The 20,468-nt window shown below is 39.7% G+C and overlaps 1 protein-coding gene across 1 annotated transcript in view; it reads left to right on the plus strand.

Annotated features, from left to right (window-relative positions):
• The window catches only part of PTPN14 (protein tyrosine phosphatase non-receptor type 14), a 117,180-nt gene that overhangs the window by 47,813 nt on the left and 48,899 nt on the right, over positions 1-20,468 (plus strand). Inside the window, exon 3 of the mRNA XM_067294697.1 lies at positions 4,910-5,079. Coding sequence (XP_067150798.1) covers positions 4,910-5,079 — 170 coding nt within the window. The remainder of the gene's footprint in view (positions 1-4,909; positions 5,080-20,468) is intronic.

Below are 20,468 nucleotides of genomic sequence, written 5' to 3' on the forward strand. Positions count from 1 at the left end.
CTATTAAAATGAGCTCTTAAGTTAGCATTATTAAAAAAAAAAGGAGGAAGGGGGGGGGAGAAGGAGGGAAAACAGAGGAAAAGGATGAGATCAAAGAAGTCATTTTTAATCCTGTATGCCTGTGCACAGATTATAAGGATTGTTTTCAATATAATGGCATTTTTTTCCTTCAAATGAGACTAAGTGAACCTGCTTGAAGTAAGAGTAATCTGTACTAATCTGTTATGAGACTTATATCTGTTTCTTCTTCTCTGTTGTCCTTTATTCACTTTATAAAATGATAAAAAGTTTAAAGAGCTTAGGATGTTCTGATATATTTTAAGTTTTTTTCAGCAGGAGGTTGGACAGGAAGGTCCTTTCCAGCCAAAATTATTCTGTGAAGTTGCATTTCTGCAAACGGTCCCTCTGGCATGACGATGTCCCACCAAAGCAGGTGGCCAGGAGGCCAAGCCCTGCAGGTGACTGCTCGCCGTTTGCTGCGGTTCCCTGCCCTTTCCTCTTAGAAGGTGTCCCCTCCTAGTAGGGCACAACTGGAAACCGGTGTTCAGCACCGCGTTGCCTCATGTTTGGTTTGGCTCAACTCATCTCACCAGCTAAGCTGGGACTGGGTTCAGGCCGTGCTTGGACAAGAGACCTTCTAGGAGCAACTGGCTGCAATTAACAGTGCCTTCCCCTCTGTGCTAGTGCCCCAGGATAGGAGTGTGTAATGCTTTTTTGCCCTGAGGAGCTGGAACCCTGCCCTTTCTCAGAGGGAAATGTTTAGTTGGCTGCTTAACCAGATGCCTTAATAAACATTGAGCCCTTCTCATTGGATTCTTTTGAGTGAGACTTGCTAATTTAGCAAGTGTCTGTAGTCTCACTGTTGACAATTCTGCTGTTTTTGCCTGACATGCAAGAAATTAGCTCTGAGCTGGGGAATATAGCTAAGACTGAGTACAAAATTACTGCATTGCCTCCTGAACTTACAGCTATAATGTTCTTTGAAGACTTTTCAGCACAGTTTTTGTTGGACTATCTTTATCCAGTTTTATTTTCTGACTCATCGTATTTCAAATATGACCTTTTCCACTTTGTGTCGGTAGTCTGCGCAGGTTCTCTGATTCCTGTCTGCTGCTTTAACAGAGAACAAGCAGTTTCCCAGTAAGTATAAGTCAGAATATTTAGTACCATGTACTAAGTGATGTATGGCAAGTGAGGCAATTTTAAAAAACTTGAGAGGAAATTCATATAAACTCTTTTCTTACAGAACTCTTTGTATATTTGCAGATTAGGCAGATCAAAAGCATTAGCAACTGAAGCTCTTTGTCCACAAAATGGACGTGCGTGCGTATATTTAGTGTGATGAAAAGCTTTCCTTCAATGTTATCACCAGAGTGTGTCAACCCTGACTAGGAGAAGGATGCTTTTTAAAGTGAAGGCATCATTTATTTTCTGTGGTACTTTGACTGCTCGTCTACCTGCTAAAACAGCCAGGTGTAGGTATAGGTATTTATTCTGTGAAAACAGGAACGAAGTCAGTGGTTGACTTTGTGCAGATGACCAAACAGAACATCTTTGGAAACAAATTAGTTTTGAATCAGCTGCTTATAGAGAAAAATATTCCATTTTTATATCCCATCACCTAATTCATGTTGTGTATGTACTGTAAAAATGTCTCGTAGACTGGAACATATAGCAACACACACCTCGGATCCTGTAAGCCCCTCTGGACTGTCGTATGCCTGGTCATGACTGTAGCATACTGAACTTGATGATCCAGCCATTTTCTGTCCCACGTTCCTTGTTGCTGTTTGTGAATTACTCGTGTTTCTGGAGGAGAGAGTTTCTTTAGGCCTTTACAGTAGTGATTATTTAAGCCCTTTAGCACTGTGGAGTTATTTGAAAACACTAACGTTTTCAAGAAATAGAATTCACTGTGACGGGGAGCTTAATATTCAGATAAGTGGGTTGGTTGTCTCTTCCAGGGCTTTCATTTGTGACTTAAGATCCAGCTCTGCAGTCCCTGTGCTTCATCTATAATTGCTCGATCTTCTCCAGGCTCCCTTCCAGGAAAACAGTCATCTTCTAGCTGTGTGAAATGCGTGCTGCAGTGGGTCAGCCCGCTGCATCTGCAGCTGCATCCTCTTACCTTCCTATTCTTTGAAAGTGATTCGGACAGTATCTGGGGTTTTTTTTCTGCATTTGGTACTTGGAGAGCTTTTCTACTGCAGCAAATCTAAATTTGTGTGCCCTCTCCATCGCCTGTGGAAGGACTGTGCTCATTCGAGCTGTTTAGTTGTGATACCCTTAATCCTTTGATTAATTGACTTAGACTTTAGACTGCAATCATCTTAGCTGCTAGATGTTTTAAAAATACTTGACACTGAAAACTTAGATGCTTGGTGAGGTGAAGGTTTACTATCTTCTTAGTAACATGGAAGATCTGTTTTCACAAATCTGCACTGGTTCTTGCTGAGGGTGAGTTGCCCTGCAGTGAATTTCAAGAGTTCATGTATTAAAGGATTTCCCCTATGAGGTGGTGAAATCACTGTGCTTTTTCCTGCCCTCACATGCATTCCTTTCCTGTGCTGTCTCCACTCTCCCTCCCACCTTCATTTTAATCTAATTACTATCACAATGAGCTAGTCAGAAAGAAAGAACCTTTCTACAGTGCTGCCTACACAGAGAGGGTAGACACATATCCGTGGATTGGTTAGTAAATTTTTGTTTATCCTATGGGAGAAACTCACTTCTTTATTCATTCTCTGGATTGATTGTTTTATTGAAGATGCCTTTAAATTCTGGAAGGAAATCCTACACTGATTCCCTGCAAAAGAGGAATAGGTTGTTTCACTGTACCAAGCTAAAGGTTAAAGAGAAAGGACTAAGCAGGACTGAAGTTGTATTGCAGGCTTGTCAGGCTTAATTGATGAATCAACTTGCATTTAACTGAGGTGATAACTAATTCAAGTCTGGACATTCCCCAAACTTTTGAAAATATGTACGTAAAGAGACGCTAAAGTAAATGCACCTGCACTCTGGTTTAGAATTTTAGCATATGATTCTTGCTTGCATGCTCTCAGCTATAAAATGGTTAGCAGTGTTGCTCCTGCTGGTTTGTTGTCATTTCGAAGCGTTTTACCTTTTCAAGATTGCATTAGCTGTCCTTGTGTCGTATGCTAAATCGTAGTTGATGCAATGATTTAAAGATGTGTATCCTCAGCAGAGAGGACAGAGAACAACACAGGAAGAACAACGGAGAAACTGACTGTTTCATGGTGGCTTTTGCAAGGTGTAATGATTGAAATTTGTCTGCTACTTTTGAAGATAAATTTTTTTGAAAGTGTGAATGTCTGGGAAATTCAGTTAGTGAACTCTTGATGGTTGATTTCTAGGCCAAACTCTCTGAATGTAATGGAAATCATTTCAAATGAAAACTTTATAACACAGCAAATAGTTTTTTTTTCAATTCTTTGTCTCTAGTATCTTTATTTAAAACGAGGTGCTATGCCTAAAGAATTGTAACTGTGGAATGATTGGTGTCCAAGTAAGTTATGCTATAACAACAAACCAAGTATTTTATTTGTTTTAGGGTTAATATAAAGTAATGTAAACTAGTGGAACATTTCCATTGAATAGGAAGTCAGTGGGATTGAACCCCAAGAAAGTTTACTGAAAATAAAGAGAAACAAATATGCATATAATAATGCTCCTACTTCCAGATTCTAAATCTGTTCATTCTCTGCTAAAGATCCTCTTGTTGCTTCTGTTTCATTCATTTTAGTGTTACTACAGAGCAGAATTTTATATTGAGGGCATTGCTGGAAATCTCCAGATGCCATCAGCTGCAATACTGCAGAAAAAGGATGGGTGCAAACTTCATTGTTAGGGCTACAGTCAAATTTCCAGGCAGGAGAGGGATTAGTTCCTATGCTGAACATGAAAACATTATTTCTCCATTTCTATGGATCTGTAATGACACTACTTGCTGTTGATTGTAAGATGCATTTGCCTGCAGTAGTAGATTAGATGTTTAATATGGTGATTTAAGGGCTTTTTGCTAGAATCCATCATGATAGGATTGGATATTCCTTCAGCTGTTTATTGCCAATTTGTAATATTTAAAGTCCTAGTTCTGACCACTGTTCCTTGGGGATACCTCTCCAGCAGCAAGTCCCCTGTGCTTACAGGAGCTACTGTAGCTATTGAGATTTAAACAGCTTGGGAAATAGCTGAAGTTTTCAACCTGGTATTTCTGTAAGAGCTTAGAGCAAACAGCTTGTGCTTGTGCAAATGTTAAGTGTAATACTCACATTAATATATCATAAAACCTTGTGAATACATTTTTTAAATATAATCATGCTCTGTATGGTGGAAATGGTTCTGATATTAGTAGATATATTTCAACATATTTATGTGGGTCTGCCTTCGTTTAAGAGCTGGAAGAATCATATTGCCCTTTGCACGCCATGGGCCTGATCCAAAGTCTCATGAAGCCTCTGTGCTTTGATTCAGACTTAGTGTTTGCTGTCTGTTCACAAGGCACAGACATAAACATATCATCACATATGATGACATAACATGTCAAATAAGAAAACTAAAAGAGCCAGACATTCGAAGGTTTTTAATTCTTTTCTGTAGAACATTTGTGTCACCTGTGCCATAATCCCAAAGACAGCACTTTAACGTGCATTTGGGAGAGACAGTAAGAAGATTGATAGCATTCTGAAGTGTATTGTAGTGCAATATTAATTTGTCATTGTCTTCAAAATAGTCCTAAAAAGCAAAAAGACAGTAAAAAAAATTACTCTGCATACGAGAATGAAAAAATTGACACAATGCCATCTGTTCTTATTTGCATTCAAGTCACTGGTTGTGTGTGTGGTCTTGCTAAAGAGGATAAACTGACACATTTTGCTTCTTTATCTAGACGCACTACTTTGGCCTTTGGTTTCTCAGCAAGAGCCAGCAAGCCCGATGGGTGGAACTGGAAAAACCTCTGAAGAAGCAGCTGGACAAATTTGCCAATGAGCCTTTGCTTTTCTTTGGGGTAATGTTCTATGTGCCCAGTGTTTCCCGGTTGCAGCAAGAGGTAACAAGGTATGTGGGATTCCCTCTGTTCACACTGTTGGGATATAGCTGGGAGGGAATAGACAATTACTCTGTTTTTGGAGCTCAGTATTTGTTCAGGTATCATCTGGTTCTTTAACTTCCTGTCGTCCAAATTGGAAAAAGTGAGAGAAGCCACCACTTGACTATATCTGTTTGGAAAAAAATAGCAATATTGGGGAATGATTATACATAGCCATCTGCAGAAATAAAAGGGAATAATAGATACATGTTTAAAAACCTGAAATAAATTTAAAAACGGACCATGGTGACCCTACTCTTTCCATAACCTTTTACTGATTAAAAGAAAACCATAGACAGATGACCTCTGTGTACAGTTTTAGTTTATTATTTTTATGTCTGCCTCTGTTTTGCTGAAAGTAGGCTTTGGAGTTTTTTCTGGGTTTTGCCCATGCCATCGCTGTTTTTCTCCCCTCATAGTTCACAAAAGGATTTAAATCGTTAGAGGGCATTAGTTCTTTAATTATAATCAGAGTGCACCTTCACAAACAACTTCTGTAGGAATTGCTGTTTTATTCAGGGCCCTGTGCTGCAGTTGTAACAACGCAAGTGTTTTGAGCGGCTGTTCTGTAAACCACATCACTGTGGTTTGTGTGCATCTATGTTGTATTAAAAAAAAAAAAAACAAGAAAAAGAGAAAGCCCACCTCACCCCAAAAGGGGTGGGATTGCTTTCTTTTTAACCAAAATTATTTCATTTATCTGGTTTAGAGCAAAATTGCATCAGCACAACAGTAAACTGCAGGGCAGAGCCTGGAGCAAGGTGATGGAGTGTGCAGGGTGGCAGAAACTTCCTAAATCAGCCTTGTCACTGAAACAAATGTTCTCTTGCTGCAAACCTGAAATTCACCACATGGGCATCATACTTGAAAATTATGTATAAATAGTTGAGAAAAAGCATCTTCATTCTAGAAAGTGTAAGATGTGGAGCATTGTCATTTTTGCAGATTGTATATTTTAAATGATCTTTTTTAAGACTGAACTAGGGAAATAATTTTGGTAGGATGCAAAAGATTTAATTTTTCAAATGAAAGCTGTCAAGCAGTCTTTTGACCACTGTGTATGTAGTATTCATGCCAAATGGTGGGCTGAAAGCACAGCAAAACTTACATGTCCCTGGGAATAGAGTGGAGATTGAAGGCTGACTCGTGTCTGTTTCTCTGTGTTCCCATTCCGTAAGCCTTGGGAGAGGGAAGCCTTGTACTCTTGCTGCAGAATTAATTAATGTGCAGTGGGAATGTCTGAAACTTTCTGTTCTGCACTTCTGCCAACCCAGTCCTGGTCTAATTGTCTGCAAGGAAGAATGATGGCCACTTGGATGCTATTATCTCTGAGCTGCAGCCTGCCGTGCTGATTGCTCATTCTTAGCTTACCTGCAGAGGTATACTTGCACGTTTTGCCCTGGTTGGTAATAAGAAAACATTTTGGTGACTATTGAACTTCACAGCACTCTGAATTTGAGCGGCTGCTGATTTTTTTTTTTCTTTCTTTCTGATGTGATTGATAACATTAGCTGCAGAGTCTTGTAAGTGCCTCTTACATTTCTCTGAATGTGTACAGCAAAAACAGCAGCTTACTAATGGATCTCAGATACAGAACAGACTGCTAAGATTTTTTTTGTCTCTTGAATCAGAATTGCTTCACTCTGGATCATGTGATGACAGCAGACATTCAACTGTGCAATTCTAGGTAGATGCAGTAAATGTCATGTTCAAAATGATGAGCAGTGAGGATATAGAGAATTCCTCTTCTGAAAAAAACGGTGGAGAAAGTCTTAGTCTGAAGTGTGATTAGATGGACAGAGGTGGCTGGCTTTTTAGGGGGTTTTTTGGTTTTGTTTGCTCTTGGCAAACTAATAAACAGTTGTTTTGAAATGGGACCAACTGTTTTTAGGATTAGGCTTCATCATGATAGTGAGGTACGAACTATGCTTGCCCATTCACTTCCGTGTGTTTGACTTTTCTGTGTTATATACAAGTGACAAATCTGTCTTGAACACAAAACTCCTGACCAAGCACTTCATCCCCTTCTGGGAAGCTGTAGAACTACCACAAATAAATAAACCCAACCCCCAAAGAAAACCCAAGCCCAAAGCAAAACATCACCAAAAGCTGAATCTGCAAAGTTTGTGACAGAACACTGCTAGTGGTGAACCCGTTACCTGTGAAATCTCCTCTTGGTGGAAACATCACCAATCCTAAGCTTGCCTGGCCATGTTTGAAGCCCGAGGTGAAATCCGTCTCTCAGTCTGGGGTTTCAGTTAATTGCAGGCTCTAGAATTGCCAGCGTTGATCAGTCTTCCTAGATAATTGTGAAAAGTCTTCTGAGAATACTTAAGCCAACACTTGCATAACTCACAAGTGTACAAAAAAACAAGGGATTAGTTTACTAATATGGTTTACTCTGCCTCTAATCTATAGAATTATAGACTGTGGCTTGATAGATGGTTATGAGAGATTTGTCCTCATGACATGGATATTCTGCCCTGCTTCCAGGGCTTGCAGCCCCCTCTGTCTCATGTACTGTCATTGAGAAGAGGGAAAACGATCCGAGGCTTCTGGGGTTTTGTTGGTTGAGAGGAGCTCTACTTGTGGGGTTGGTCATGGGCTCTGAAGCAGTGTCCTCCAAACCCTTTTACTTGAAGAACCATCTGACTCTTCAAAACAATCCATGGACCATTTTGTATTTTGCTGTTGTGATGATTGGGGCTGACAGGGGTGATTCTTTACAAATAAGATAATTCATATTTAAGTAAAGCCACAGAAGCTTATTTATAAAATTTTAACTTCTGTGCATTTTATCATCATTATTAGCTTTAAAATACTTATGCCTGCAGGCTCCTGGATTTTTGCTACTTGCAAGTCTTGGTGGAGATCAGGAGCTATTCATAGTTTTGCTGGTAACTTTCTATATTGTATAAACCAAATGTGCATGCAGATATGAGGTTGAGTAGCACTGCTGTAAGCACTGTCCCCCTGCAGCCAACAGTTTCTAGGGGAGCTTGTTTATATGTGGTGTTCTGGGAAAGGAATAGAAGAATAGTCTAATTAGAAGTCAGTACTATCAATTTAGAGGTAAAATGTGATTGAGAGTGTCAACTGTCACTGAAGCTAAACACAAGCAGCAGCGCTAACCACAGAATCACTGAATGATTGAGGTTCAAAGGGACCTCTGGAGGTCATCTAGTGCAACCCCCCTGCTCAAGCAGGGTCACCTAGAGCACGTTGCCCAGAACCCTGTCCAGACGGATTTTAAATATCTCCAAGGATGGCAACTCTACAATCTCTCTGGGCAACCTGTTTCAGTTTTCAACCACTGTTGAAAGTGAAAATGTTTTTTCTTGTGTTTAAACAGAATTTCTTGTATTTTAATTTGTGCCCAAATGGTCTCATCATTCCAAAGGTGTAGATGGGTTTGGAGTGACTGCATGGGTGAATGTTTGACTTGGGTGGGCTGCTAGTGACTAGTTACTGAGGGTTTATCGGGCTGGTGGTGCCTGTCATGTTAGCACAAGTGAGGCCATCACTCAGTGTGGAATGTGTGTAGCTAGGTTGTACCAGGTATTTCTGATAACATGAGAGAAAAGGGTCTGTGGGATCCTTGGGAAAGAAAGTGAAAAGACTGCCACAGCTGTCCATCCAGCTAACAGCTCTTTGAGTTCAACCTCTGAGGTCTGCAGGAAAGGATGTGACAAAGAGTAGTCTGGGGGACACATTAATCGTTTTAGTAGGCCAGATCTGACTCTCTGGCTTGGAGTTCCTCACTTCTCTTTTCAAGAATCAACACTTGGTTAAAGATGCAAACGTTAGGGTTGTGGGTTTTTTTGTTGTTGCTTGTTTGTTTGTTTTTTACACAGACAATGTCAAGTGGAGGACAGGGACAGGGTAAGAAGCAGCAGCAGGACTTAGTCACTCTTGTTCAGTTAGCAAATGGTGAGGCTTCTCAGGAAAGCTGTGGTTCTTGAGCTGTGATAGAGGCTTCCTGCAGATAACCTAGAGAAATGTGGAAAAAGCAGCCACCCGTCATAGAGTATTCTTCTCTCTGGTAAAGAGAATGAAAGAAATGTTTTTGCCATGCTTTCCTCTCAACATCATCCTTGTATTCACCGCATTGGGTCTTCTCTTAGGAGAGCTAATTCCTACCCCTAGTCCTCTTATTTCCCTTCCCTTTCTACTCTACTGTTTCTTTTGTCTCGGGCCTATGACCCCATCTGTACATACCTCCTGTTCCTACTCTGTCTCCTCCAAGCTCCTGGTGACTCCAGCATCTCCCCCACCTCCAGTCCCCGTGTTCTGCCTGCACCCAGTCCTGCAGATATCTTCCAGTGAAAATTATGAATTGTAGCCCCGTGATCATTTTCTAAGGCATCAGTAGTAGTTTCACTATTTTATAATTCCTATAATTTGAAACATTCTAGGAGAATTTGTGCATAGACCAAAAGAAACCCCCCCCCACAAAACTCTAGGCTTGATGGCAGCTACAGCAGAAGCCATTTGGGTGGGAGTATGGGTGTTGGCACATTAGCAAAAGGAATTTTTCATGGAGGGCTCTACAGAGTAGTCAGAAAACCTCTTTTTAGTCATCCAGCTGTTCTCAGAGTGAGCAGTCATTGCAGGTGGAGATGCTGTGCCTGCTTTTGGCATATTAAAAACACCTGGGATTTGCATACTGTCTGATATAAAGCAGTCTTTGTGATGCCCTGTAGAGTAGATATTTGCATAGATTAGAAATATAAGTCTGCCTTTTATTTTCTGCTAGCTCCTCAGAGGAGGCATCCTTTCAACCATTTATGTTAAAAAAAAGTAAGTCTTTGTACAGTGTCTAGAATAAACAAACTTGCTTTCACTGTGCTCTTGTTCCAAAAACAGAGAACCCACACGCTCTTGTGGCTTTTTGAAAATGTGGGTGCAACTCTTTCTGCCCAAGTATCAGACAATCCATGTCCTTTTTCTTTGTCTTTTTCTTTTTTCTTTTTTTTTTTAACTACAGTTCAAAGAAATGACTAAAGTTACAGCTTAGTCCCTACAGTTTAAAAAAAAAAAAAAAAAGATGGTCTGTTTTGGTCTGTTTTCCTTTCTTGAAAGAAGCTTTCAGTATCTTACTCTATACTAGTAATATCTGATGGGGCTTGCGCTTTGCAGATTATGGCATAATACTGCAAAATAATACTACTTCACATGTAGGTTTGGTATGCTGGTGTGAGTAGTATTCCAGCATTTGCACCGTGCTACATTGGGCACAATCTTCAGCTGAGTTCAAGTGTCAGCTCTGCATTTTTCTTGGAGCCTGCACTGTATGACTTTTCTGTGAAAGAAAACACTGAAGGGCTATATTTGGACCGGGATGACTGCACCTGCAAAGTGTGGGAATGAATGTGTTTGCAGGTGGAAAATTAGTGTCTGTGACTGCTGGCCTGTTTTTGGAGGGCCTGTGAAAAATCAACCTTGGACTTATCGTCCTTTAACTGAATGAACGTGCACTTCTTATATTTTGCTGCCTTATCCCTTTCTCTGCTATTTCTTGTAGCTGTTTTTTTCTGTTTATCTTCTAAGCAAATATTTCTTCTTCACAATACCCCCTTTCCCATTCTTTATTTTTCTTCAAGTGTTAGGGGAAGAATTTTTAAACAGATGTTCTTTTAAAATATACATAGCAACAGACTATTATGACTGTAGGAGTTTTTTAATCACTTGAGAATAAAGTAAAGGGGAAAATTCTGCTTCATATTTACAGGGAAAAATATTCTGGCAAATACACTTTCTTTTAAACTCTGGATTTTTTTGCTTACCCTCTGTTTTCAAGGTGGTTTTTATTTTTTATTTTTTTTAACTCCCCTCAAAAAAGTCCTTCTTAAATGTCTCACTTACTTGATCTGTACTTTTAGTCTATTTTGTTTTACCTTTTTGAATAAGCTAAAGTTTCACATCCTCATATGTTGCTAACTTTTAATACAAGTACAGTCAGATAGGTTTTTTGCACCAGTCAGTGCTTTTAATTGCACTGTTAAGGTTGGATAATATATCCTCATATTCCAGTCTGGTTCTGTAGCAAGCTTAGTGATGTGGAACTATTTTGACTGTTAAGGTGGTAGGGTACATTAGACTGCTTTGCTTTTTATGCTTGGTCACACTTTCAGCTTGTGGCCGCCTGAGGTGTGGGTGGCGGGGTGTGTATGTGTGTGTGTACCCTGGTGTGCAGAGTAGCTGATTCAAGCACTATGGCGACTTCATTGTCAAAAATCGGTATTTAGTATATCATAACATGTCAGAAGAACCAGCAGGATGTGTACCATATGATTTGCTCTGGGCAACCATGACTGTGCTTGCCTGAAGTGACGGGATGTGAGGTTGTGTGGCAATACTTGTTAATACATATTTCTGGTAGAGCTTAGAATTTTTTAATAACAATCATTCTTAAAAATTCAGCAACATTTAAAAAAGATTCTGTTAAAATATAGACCAACATCATGGAGGGTGGGGGGAGAAAACAGATGTGTGTTTAAGTTGGATGGGTAGGCAAATGAGTGAGAAATAGGGATTATACAGCAAGTGAGAAGGTTGAGTGCTTAAAAACAAAAGACCTGAATCTGATCTCTCACACCTGGAGATTTAAGTCTGGATTTAACCCTTCATTCCATATTACTGGTGTAACTGAGCTGAAAAGTCTGCTCTTAAAATGTGGTTTTGAAACAGTGGAAGCCTTACCACCCTGTCCAAATCTGTCTCTTCCCAGGAGCCTTTGCCATTTCATGTTTATTGCATGCTGCTTCGCCAGTAGGCGTTTCAAGAGTACGCCTGTGCTCTTGGAAAGACAGTATCCAGGAGCGGACTGTGTCACTTCCAGAGAAATTAATTTGACCAGTTTCTAGTTGCCCTCTTTGCCAGGAAATGTTGCAAATACTGTGCATATGCTGATCAACTGTGCCATGCTTACGTAGCTTATGGTCACATCATGCAGGAAAGGCCACAGCACATAGCTCTCCCTTGGCACTAGAATGAGCTACATGGTCCACCCAGCTGGAGAGATAATGCACCTCTTTGCTAAGAAAAAAGACTATTCACTTCAAAACATGTGTGACACTAATGTTCAGAACAGCTCTGTGTTTTTAACTATTTCTAGTTAAAATGCTTGTTTTTTCCCTTTTTTATTTTTTATATTAGGCTGGATCCTTGTGTAGTGTGAGTATAGCTCATTTCTTTTACCTGAATGTTTCCAACTATATAAATATATATGTGTGTAGATGTGTGTGTGTGTATTTATATATAATATATATATAATTTTAATATTTTATATAGGTCCACTGACTGTAATTTTAAATTACTTACATGAATTAAGGCAATCACTTCTGTACATTGAAATCATATGAGCAGAATGACCAAATGAGCAGAAAAGGACAGAATGTCCTGACAGAATGGCAGACTTTAGAAATGGAAGATAATAACTGCACTCATCCATTCCTTATTGCTCAGCCTTTCTGGTCTTAGAAGTTCCTCACAAAGAGGCATTCACCATTTCTCCGTGGAAAGCTGTTCCACACCCCGATATACCATACTGAGAGATCTTTCTGACCTTTAGCAGGTTTATATTTTCCTTCAAATTCACCACTTGATTTCTGTCAAACTTTTTGTTCTAGGCTAAATGATTTGAAGGGCCAAATTGACAGATAACTTTTGCATAGGAGTGGTGGGGAACAGCTATTAAGTGGCACAGGGTAACAATCAGCCTACGTTTGGCAATTCCAAGTCTTTCTTTTTTAACCGAAGAACTAATACATGGTGCTGTAGGTAGGTGCTGTGTCATGAGACAGAGTAAAAGGAAAGTTAGAACAAGTGCCAAGATAGATGTCTTTTATTCATGAGACTGCGTCATAATGGAGTCTCCCAGAGGAAGCAGCAGGAACTCTAGAGCTGGAATTTTGTAAATCCACGGGAAGCTAAGAAATTTATGCTGGAATAGAATCCTATTTTGATTTAGACTGAGGTTGCCAGCCCGTCTGACCCTGCAGGGTCCAGATCATGATCGTCTCGTGTCTAGAATTACACCGTATCTCAGCAGGCTGGGAGGAAAGCAAGCTCTGGGAATCGCTTGGAGGTGGAGGTGGCCCTGAGTGCCCAGGGATCCCAGCTCTCCTTTGCTGGACAAGGTCATGGATGGGTCCTTAAGTGACTTGTCAGTGTCAGCCTTAGCCAGCCCTGTTTTTCTTATTCCTGCTGCAGGAATTTGGGTTAGGCAGCAACCCATTCAGCCACCCCGGCCTCTGTCCAGAGAGCTGATGGAGCCCTAGCAGGGAAACAGCACCAGGCTGCTGGCAAGCTGGATGAGCCTGAAGAGCCATGGGTGGCCACCCAGGCTTGGGCTGGGGTATTTGCATTTTGGTGCTTCTTTGAAGTGTTCTTTTTTTTTTTTTAATTATTAGACTTTTTTAAAATTAGTGGCTACTGCAGCATAAAAAATACACATCAGGCTTGTAGCCGGCCATGTAAACAAGCTGATACTTAATTAGCTTTAATGTTTTTAGAGGATGAAGACAACAACAACAAATAATGTGCAGTATTTGCTTGGGTTTTTTTTGTTGTTGTTGTGTTCATATTATTGCAGCATATGTATTGTTTTGCTTTTCAGTAATTTTTTGGGGGGATGTGTTATTTTAGTGGTTGTTTTAAACTCTGGCTTAAAAATAAGAGTTCCTTCAAGGCAGACCTAAGATTCAACATTCATTCCCTGTTTATAAAATAATTTGCTGAGGAGGGCAAACCCCTCTCCCTGCTGACTTTCTTCAGTGAATGGGAAGCTTGTTCTCTGTGTGTTGATTATTGAAAGCTGAGCTCTTTGTGCCAGATATTTTAAGAGGCTGTTGATGTTTAGATCTAATCTATTGCATTATACTGTGCTTTTAGACCAGAAAGTGAATATGTTTTCATGTGTGTGGTTGTGCATTACATATGTAGCAATTCTAAAAAATAGTGTTGCATAACTATAAATACCCAGTCTTGAATACTTCAGCCTGCATTCTTGCTTTAGTGTGTTTTAAAGGCAGTGGCTGTGATGGTTAGAAATGTTGTAACAGGAATGGCTTGGCATTAGACAGTATAATGTTTTCATCTGATGATGAGGAAATAATAGTTATTTTATGTTCTGGAGCTTAGTCACATGTTCTTACATATCTCTCTCCTGATGGGAATTATTTGTGCTCAATTTTGGTAGAACTGATGCTTTTGAAGTACTCTGGACTTTTTATTGGGCCCTTTTAAACAGTAGCAGTGGTAATATTTTGAGTTTCTACTTTTCTTAAATGATAAAGGTACGCAATTTACACAGAGTGCCAGCGTTTCCTCCGTGGTCCAAGACAGAGCCACCTGAATCCCTCCATGCCAACCAGGCTGCGGGAGGCATTTGCACTTGGGAGAAGACACTTGGTATCTTCCTTTTTTGTCTACCTGGGCATGGAGACATTTGCTGAATCTGTACATTGCTTGGGTAGCCTGAGCTTGTACTCAATACTGAGCCACTCTTGCTTACTCTTGCTGGAGGATGAGGAATATGGATGGCTTTTTACCATACCTGGAGACCAGAAATGATTCAGACTCTTAAGAAAAATTATGCATTTGGGTAGAATGATGTAACAATTTTATTATCAATGCTTGTGATTTATACTGAGTGTTGGAGAATTTTTCTTAAACTTTGCAGCTGTTGAAATGATAGAATTATATGAATTTCAGTATGAGGTTTTTTTTTTTTTTGGGGGGGGGGGGGGGATGTTCAAAACCAAAGCCGAACTAGATTTGTAACACAGCAAGGAAATCTAAACAAGGCATGAAAAGTATGACACTGAGTACTCCACAGCTTTCAAAAGCAATGAGTGAAAACACCTAACTTTACCAAACAGAGAAAGTGTTATTTTAAAATAATACTGTGATTTTGAGGGGCCTGTGAAACTTTGAGTCTTTGTGGCCTATACATTTTTTTCTGTGAGTTCTGGCAGTTGGGACTGTGTTGAGGCTGGATGTATGGGATTTTGTCCTTACTGGTGAATAGCTTCCTGTGGGTAGGAAGCCCTGTGGTTAGATGCATCAAACCTACTGCTTTTTGTTTCTGGACCTGTGAGGTGGCTGTCCCCTGCGTTGTTGGTGATAGACATTTGCATTATGTGGATCACTAGCATAATCTGGAATATCAGTTCTTGTCTTCTGTTTAAATCCCATCCTCGATGACTTGTCTTTTCTCTGCTAGATCTCCCAATGCCACACAAACATGTATGCATAGTTTTAGCTATATTTTTAGTAGTATCCATTTCATGTGGATACTTTCCATTTCATGTGTGTTTACAGCAAACCTCTCTGGTTGAAAGCCTGCTCGTGTGATTTGAATGCATTCCCCTGTTCTTGTTTTATACTTGCAACAGATTATCTTGAATAGTGCTAAAATGCAATTTTAAGTCTTGCTGAAATCTGCAGTAGAACAACCTTGTGAAAACCACCACTTATTTCCCTTTTGAAATGAAGTGGAAAATTGAGTTCTGCTTTGCAGACTATCTAAGGGGAGAAGATGCTGTTATGGATAGTGAACTTAAATTTACGCAGCTTGAGGATTTATCAGAGGAAGTGGTATTTAACAGCATGGCCTAGCTAGATCTACCAAAAGTTGAAGCACTTTGCAAAAAACCTTCAGTGAGGTATTTAGTCCCAGAAACTTTGTCGTGACACAGGTTTAAGTTAGGGTGTAAAATGGCAAACAAAAAAACAAACTTTTTTCATTATAGTTTCAATTCTAAACAGAAATAATTTGCCGTACTGGACAAAAGCACAATGCCATCACCACAAGGGAAAGTGGGTTCCCTGCTGCCTTTATTGCGTTCCCTCTAAAGCAAGGACTGGACTGAGATACTTCAGTAAAGAGGCTTGTACTGTTGTGGCCTTTGGAAGAGCTCTCAATAGCTTATGGGGTTTGTTCCCTGAAGGTTGTCAATGTGTCTTTCCTGTTACAAATACAGAGAGAAGCAAATATAAAAGCAAATAGGTTTGTTTCCTTTCCTATAGCATAGAATTGTTTCCTTCAGTTAGACTTTGTGACTTTCTCTGTTGCATGAAGCAGAAAGATAATTTGAACTAAATTAATAGTCACTGACTTTGAGCAGGGGGGAAGTGTTTATCTCTTGGTGCACATACATCAGGAGTTAACTGTTTGGCTTGGGGGTCTTTTTTGTTCTTTTCTTTGGTGGGGGGTGTTGAGCTAAGGTACCTTTTTGCAAATCTTTTCTCTTTGTTGCTTCCTTTAGTACTGGGATCAGGAAAAGCATTGAGAAGAGATAGTGGTAGTTGATGAAGTTTTTCTAAAGCTTAAAAAATGGAACAGCAGCAGAGGTAGGAGAAATGTAGTTCCTTGGCTTTACTCTGTAGCAGTTAGAACATTTAAAAATTCCTAAGGACAATATTGTTTTTAAATGGGAGTACTATTATCTGCTGGAAAAAACCCACAGCATTTCAGGGTATCTGTTATATTGACTTTCATTGTTTCCTGTGTTCTCAATCTGCATTGAAGGGTGCAATTCTCAGAGCTGCTAAGTGTTGTTAAGCTTGTCTCCTGTTGGGACGGGCTGCAGGTAAGAGCACTTTGGGCCTGGAAGCGCTTTGTAAATGTGATAATGAATGCAATTCAATTTTGTGGGTGTATTGTTATATTACATCAATATACAGGCATCCCTTTGAGCTGGCAGTGAGCACAGAGCAGAGGACGGGGTTTGTAGTAGTCTTGCACGGAAAAGATGCAAGTAGTAATTTGCTAGCCTAAAAATAGCCCATGTTTTAATATGCTTTTATGAAAATAAACAAGCCTATGGAGTTCTAGTATCAAACAGGTGACATGCTGGAACTAGAACTGTTTCCTTTTGTTTCCTTAATTGAGAAGAAGAAAAAGAAAAAGAAAATAAACTCTTGTTGGCCATAAAATGGAAAACATTTGCATAAAATGAGCCACTTTCAAAGCAAAGACCAAATGATGCTTGGTTACTTATTAAAAAAGATAGTTTATCATCCACTTAATTTGTCATTGCCCTACCAAGGCCTTGGCCAGCTTTTCAGAGCTTGATCTGACCTGTTACATTAATGTTTTATTAAGCCAGGCTTGTTTGGGAGGAAGGCATTGTGCATGTTCATGAATCTATTCGTTGTATTTTTAGACAGAAGAAAGGAGGAAGTTAATTCAACAAATATCTATTTCTAATTTCTCCCTTGTGGCTTACAGTGAGTAGTTTGATCAGAATTATCCTGAGATTTACTGAATGTGTAATGTCCATTCTGTTCCTCTTCTATGAAATTTTTAGCATAACCACTATAGAGATAGTTACTGTGATGGAGTCATTTTGTTTTTCCTAGAAAAAGAGATTTTCTATTTAATTTTTCTGTTTACAGAAGAAGGACAGGGAAAGTGGAAAACTGGAAAACACCTGTCATCCCTAAAGGCTTAAGTCACAGAATTGTCCATCAGCCTTTATGCGTTTCTCACATAAAGATGAAAGGGATCATTCCTCTTATAATCTGTGAACTATGTCACCCATTGCCTTTGTCATTTAGACTATTGCAAAGTGCTTGACAGGCTTTTTTTCCCCTTAAGGGGTGGTAGGAATGTGTATCACTGCAGAATGGGGTTGCCCATTCGTTAAGCATCGCTGTATACACAGTGAATATTATGGTGTACCTCATAGATTAGTATGCTGCCTCTGACTTGTCTCCCAGTGCAATTTAAGGCACTATTTTTGACACGTGAGTATGTTAGATACATTGGGGCTAGTATTCTCCCATTTATCTTCCCAGGCAATGCAGGAGTGGGGTCTAGCGGTCTCTCCTTAGTGAAGTGCAGACTGCTACAGGATGTGCTGCTTAAGTCTTAGTGACGCTGACTGATCCTGCTTTAGTCGTGTGGTTTATTCTTGGTGCTTCAGTCAGGAGAAAGCTCGGTCTAGACTTCCTGGGGAATTTGTGAGGAGAAACAGGCATTTCCAGGGAATGATTCAGGATTTCTCCATTCTTTCGTCCATCACTTTCTTGAGGTGATTCATTGTCTCTTTTTCCTACTGCATGTATTGAAAAGGCAGCCAGGGCTCACTGGTCTTAGGCAGATGTCTAAAATTCAGCTACAGCATCAGAAAGCTCAGCGGTAGAGGGGGACCCAGGAGCAGTAACCTGCAAACGAAGAGACGTGTGTCTTGGATTGGGGTTATTAATTGCTTTTTAAATTTCAAGAATTTAATAGGCAGTGGAAATCTTGGTTACAGTAGCATTGCTAGTCTTCATTGGATTTATGGAATTTTGATGGTTATACTGCAGGGTGGAGCAACGACTTTTTCCCTTCTCTGTTGCTGAGACACAAAACATGAAACTAGTGCTCTAGATGTAGCCTTTTTCAAGGAGCCTGATACCTTAAACATTTTTTTCCTTGCTGGCAGGGTATGAAGCTAAAGGAGCTGCACTTGGATGTCTGTACAATCCTGAGGTCTCTGAATGTGTTTAAAAGAAGCATTTGTGTGGAGGCCCGTACACAGTTGAAAGTCTCAACAAGAATTTGGCAGAAATCTCTGTGTTGGAAAATGGCAGATTCCTGTGCAGTGAGATGTTTACTGGTTCACTGTTTTATCTTTGGCAGCTGCTTTTGCACTTGATATCTTCAGCTGTTTTTGAATCTTTTACAAAGAATAATTATTCATTTCATAAAATGAATCTACTTTACCCACCCAACAGGGCACTGATTCACATATTTCTCTGGCAACATCCTGTTGTTATCAGAGCCATGTTCACTTCTGCGGGGTTGTGTTCACTGAGACGTTAGAACTTCCTTGGTTGTAGTTTTCTGGGATTATCTGCTGACTTGTGGGGTGACTATTTTAGACTAACCCTGTGCAAACACTAAGGTTACCAAGGTTTTGGTCCCTGTTTTCTGCTAGATGGCAGTGAGCACACTAGACACACTCTAATGTAGGTGCTTCACTAATTTTTTCACAGGAATGCAAGCTACTATACTGAGGACCCTATAGATAAGTGGCAACTTCCTTTTGTCTCATTTCAAGCAGTGTTTTCTTACTACCAGGGCAGGTATCTGTAAAAGGCAGTGGTGACTGGACTGGATTTTAACTCCTTACAAGGTAAAATTCCACTAAACTCAACAGAGCTTTCTTGGGGTTTGATTTTTGTGAGACTAGAATAGTACCTGAAGGATTTTACTGATGATTTTATAATGAGTTCCATAAATCTATGAATGAGGTTCCACTGCAGGCTACTAGAGCCTTAACTTTTTTTTTAAAGTTTGAGTTAAGCACATTTTCCATGAGTTTGAATGTGTTCACTTGCTCTTTGAATAAGTAACACTCGAATACACTTGCATGCCAGTCTGAACCCACAAAGTGATTATTTTGTGGTGTGCATTTGGATACTTAGATATGCATACCAGTTGTTCACTGGTATATGCACTATTCATCTTCAGCAGCAATGTACAGAAGTACATTTACTCAGAAAAAGAGTAGCTGACTTTTGTCATTATAGGGATTAGAACTCCACTGTAGGAGAGTATTTCTTTAGAATATATTTTGAAGTATGAGGTAGGGTTTATGGGGTCAATACAATGTCTTACATTGAACTAACATATTTAATGGAGGGGGGAACATGGAGCACATTGAGCTTTTTGCATTTGTTTTGTGTATTAAGAATAATTTAGAGTTATATCTGTACTTAACCCAATTTTTAAAAGATTTGTTTCTATATTTATTTTCAATGTTCCAGAGTATACGCTGGAGTATGCATATGTTCTAGTTAGCTCACCACATTTTTTTAGCATGATATTCTAACCTGCTTGACCATTAACCTGGCTGGCTACCAGGAGAATTTTCAAACTGTTGACTCATGTTGCTTCCATATGTAACTTAAACCACCTTTTCCCACAGTGGGGACAGCTAGAAGGTTAGCTGCATATACTTTTCAGGGCAGGCAACAGCATATTTTGAACTGAGTCAACATATATGAGTAAAGGAAGTAAATCTAAGCTATTATAATTTTTCATCTAATCTCATTTCTGCTGCAACCTTTACTGCACTTCCAAGTCGGGGAGAAAACAACAGGTTTTTTTGTGCTCCTGTTCCTTATCAAGTTTAGTATTCAGTGTACATAGACATGGCTCATCTTTTCATTTTTACATCTTTGTGAGGATGGATCTTCCCAGTTGCCATTACTTTCGTGCCCCCTAAGGGTTTGGGGGCATGAGTTGCTCAGTGCATGAGGTCTGCTGTTTTGAGGGTGAGACTAACTGGGAAATGACATGTAAGCTGCATGCCAGGTCATATGTTTGAGCACCTCTAAATAAGTAGAGCCTATGTGT

The sequence above is a fragment of the Apteryx mantelli genome, chromosome 3 (assembly GCF_036417845.1).
Source record: "Apteryx mantelli isolate bAptMan1 chromosome 3, bAptMan1.hap1, whole genome shotgun sequence".
Classification (NCBI taxonomy): Eukaryota; Metazoa; Chordata; class Aves; order Apterygiformes; family Apterygidae; genus Apteryx; species Apteryx mantelli.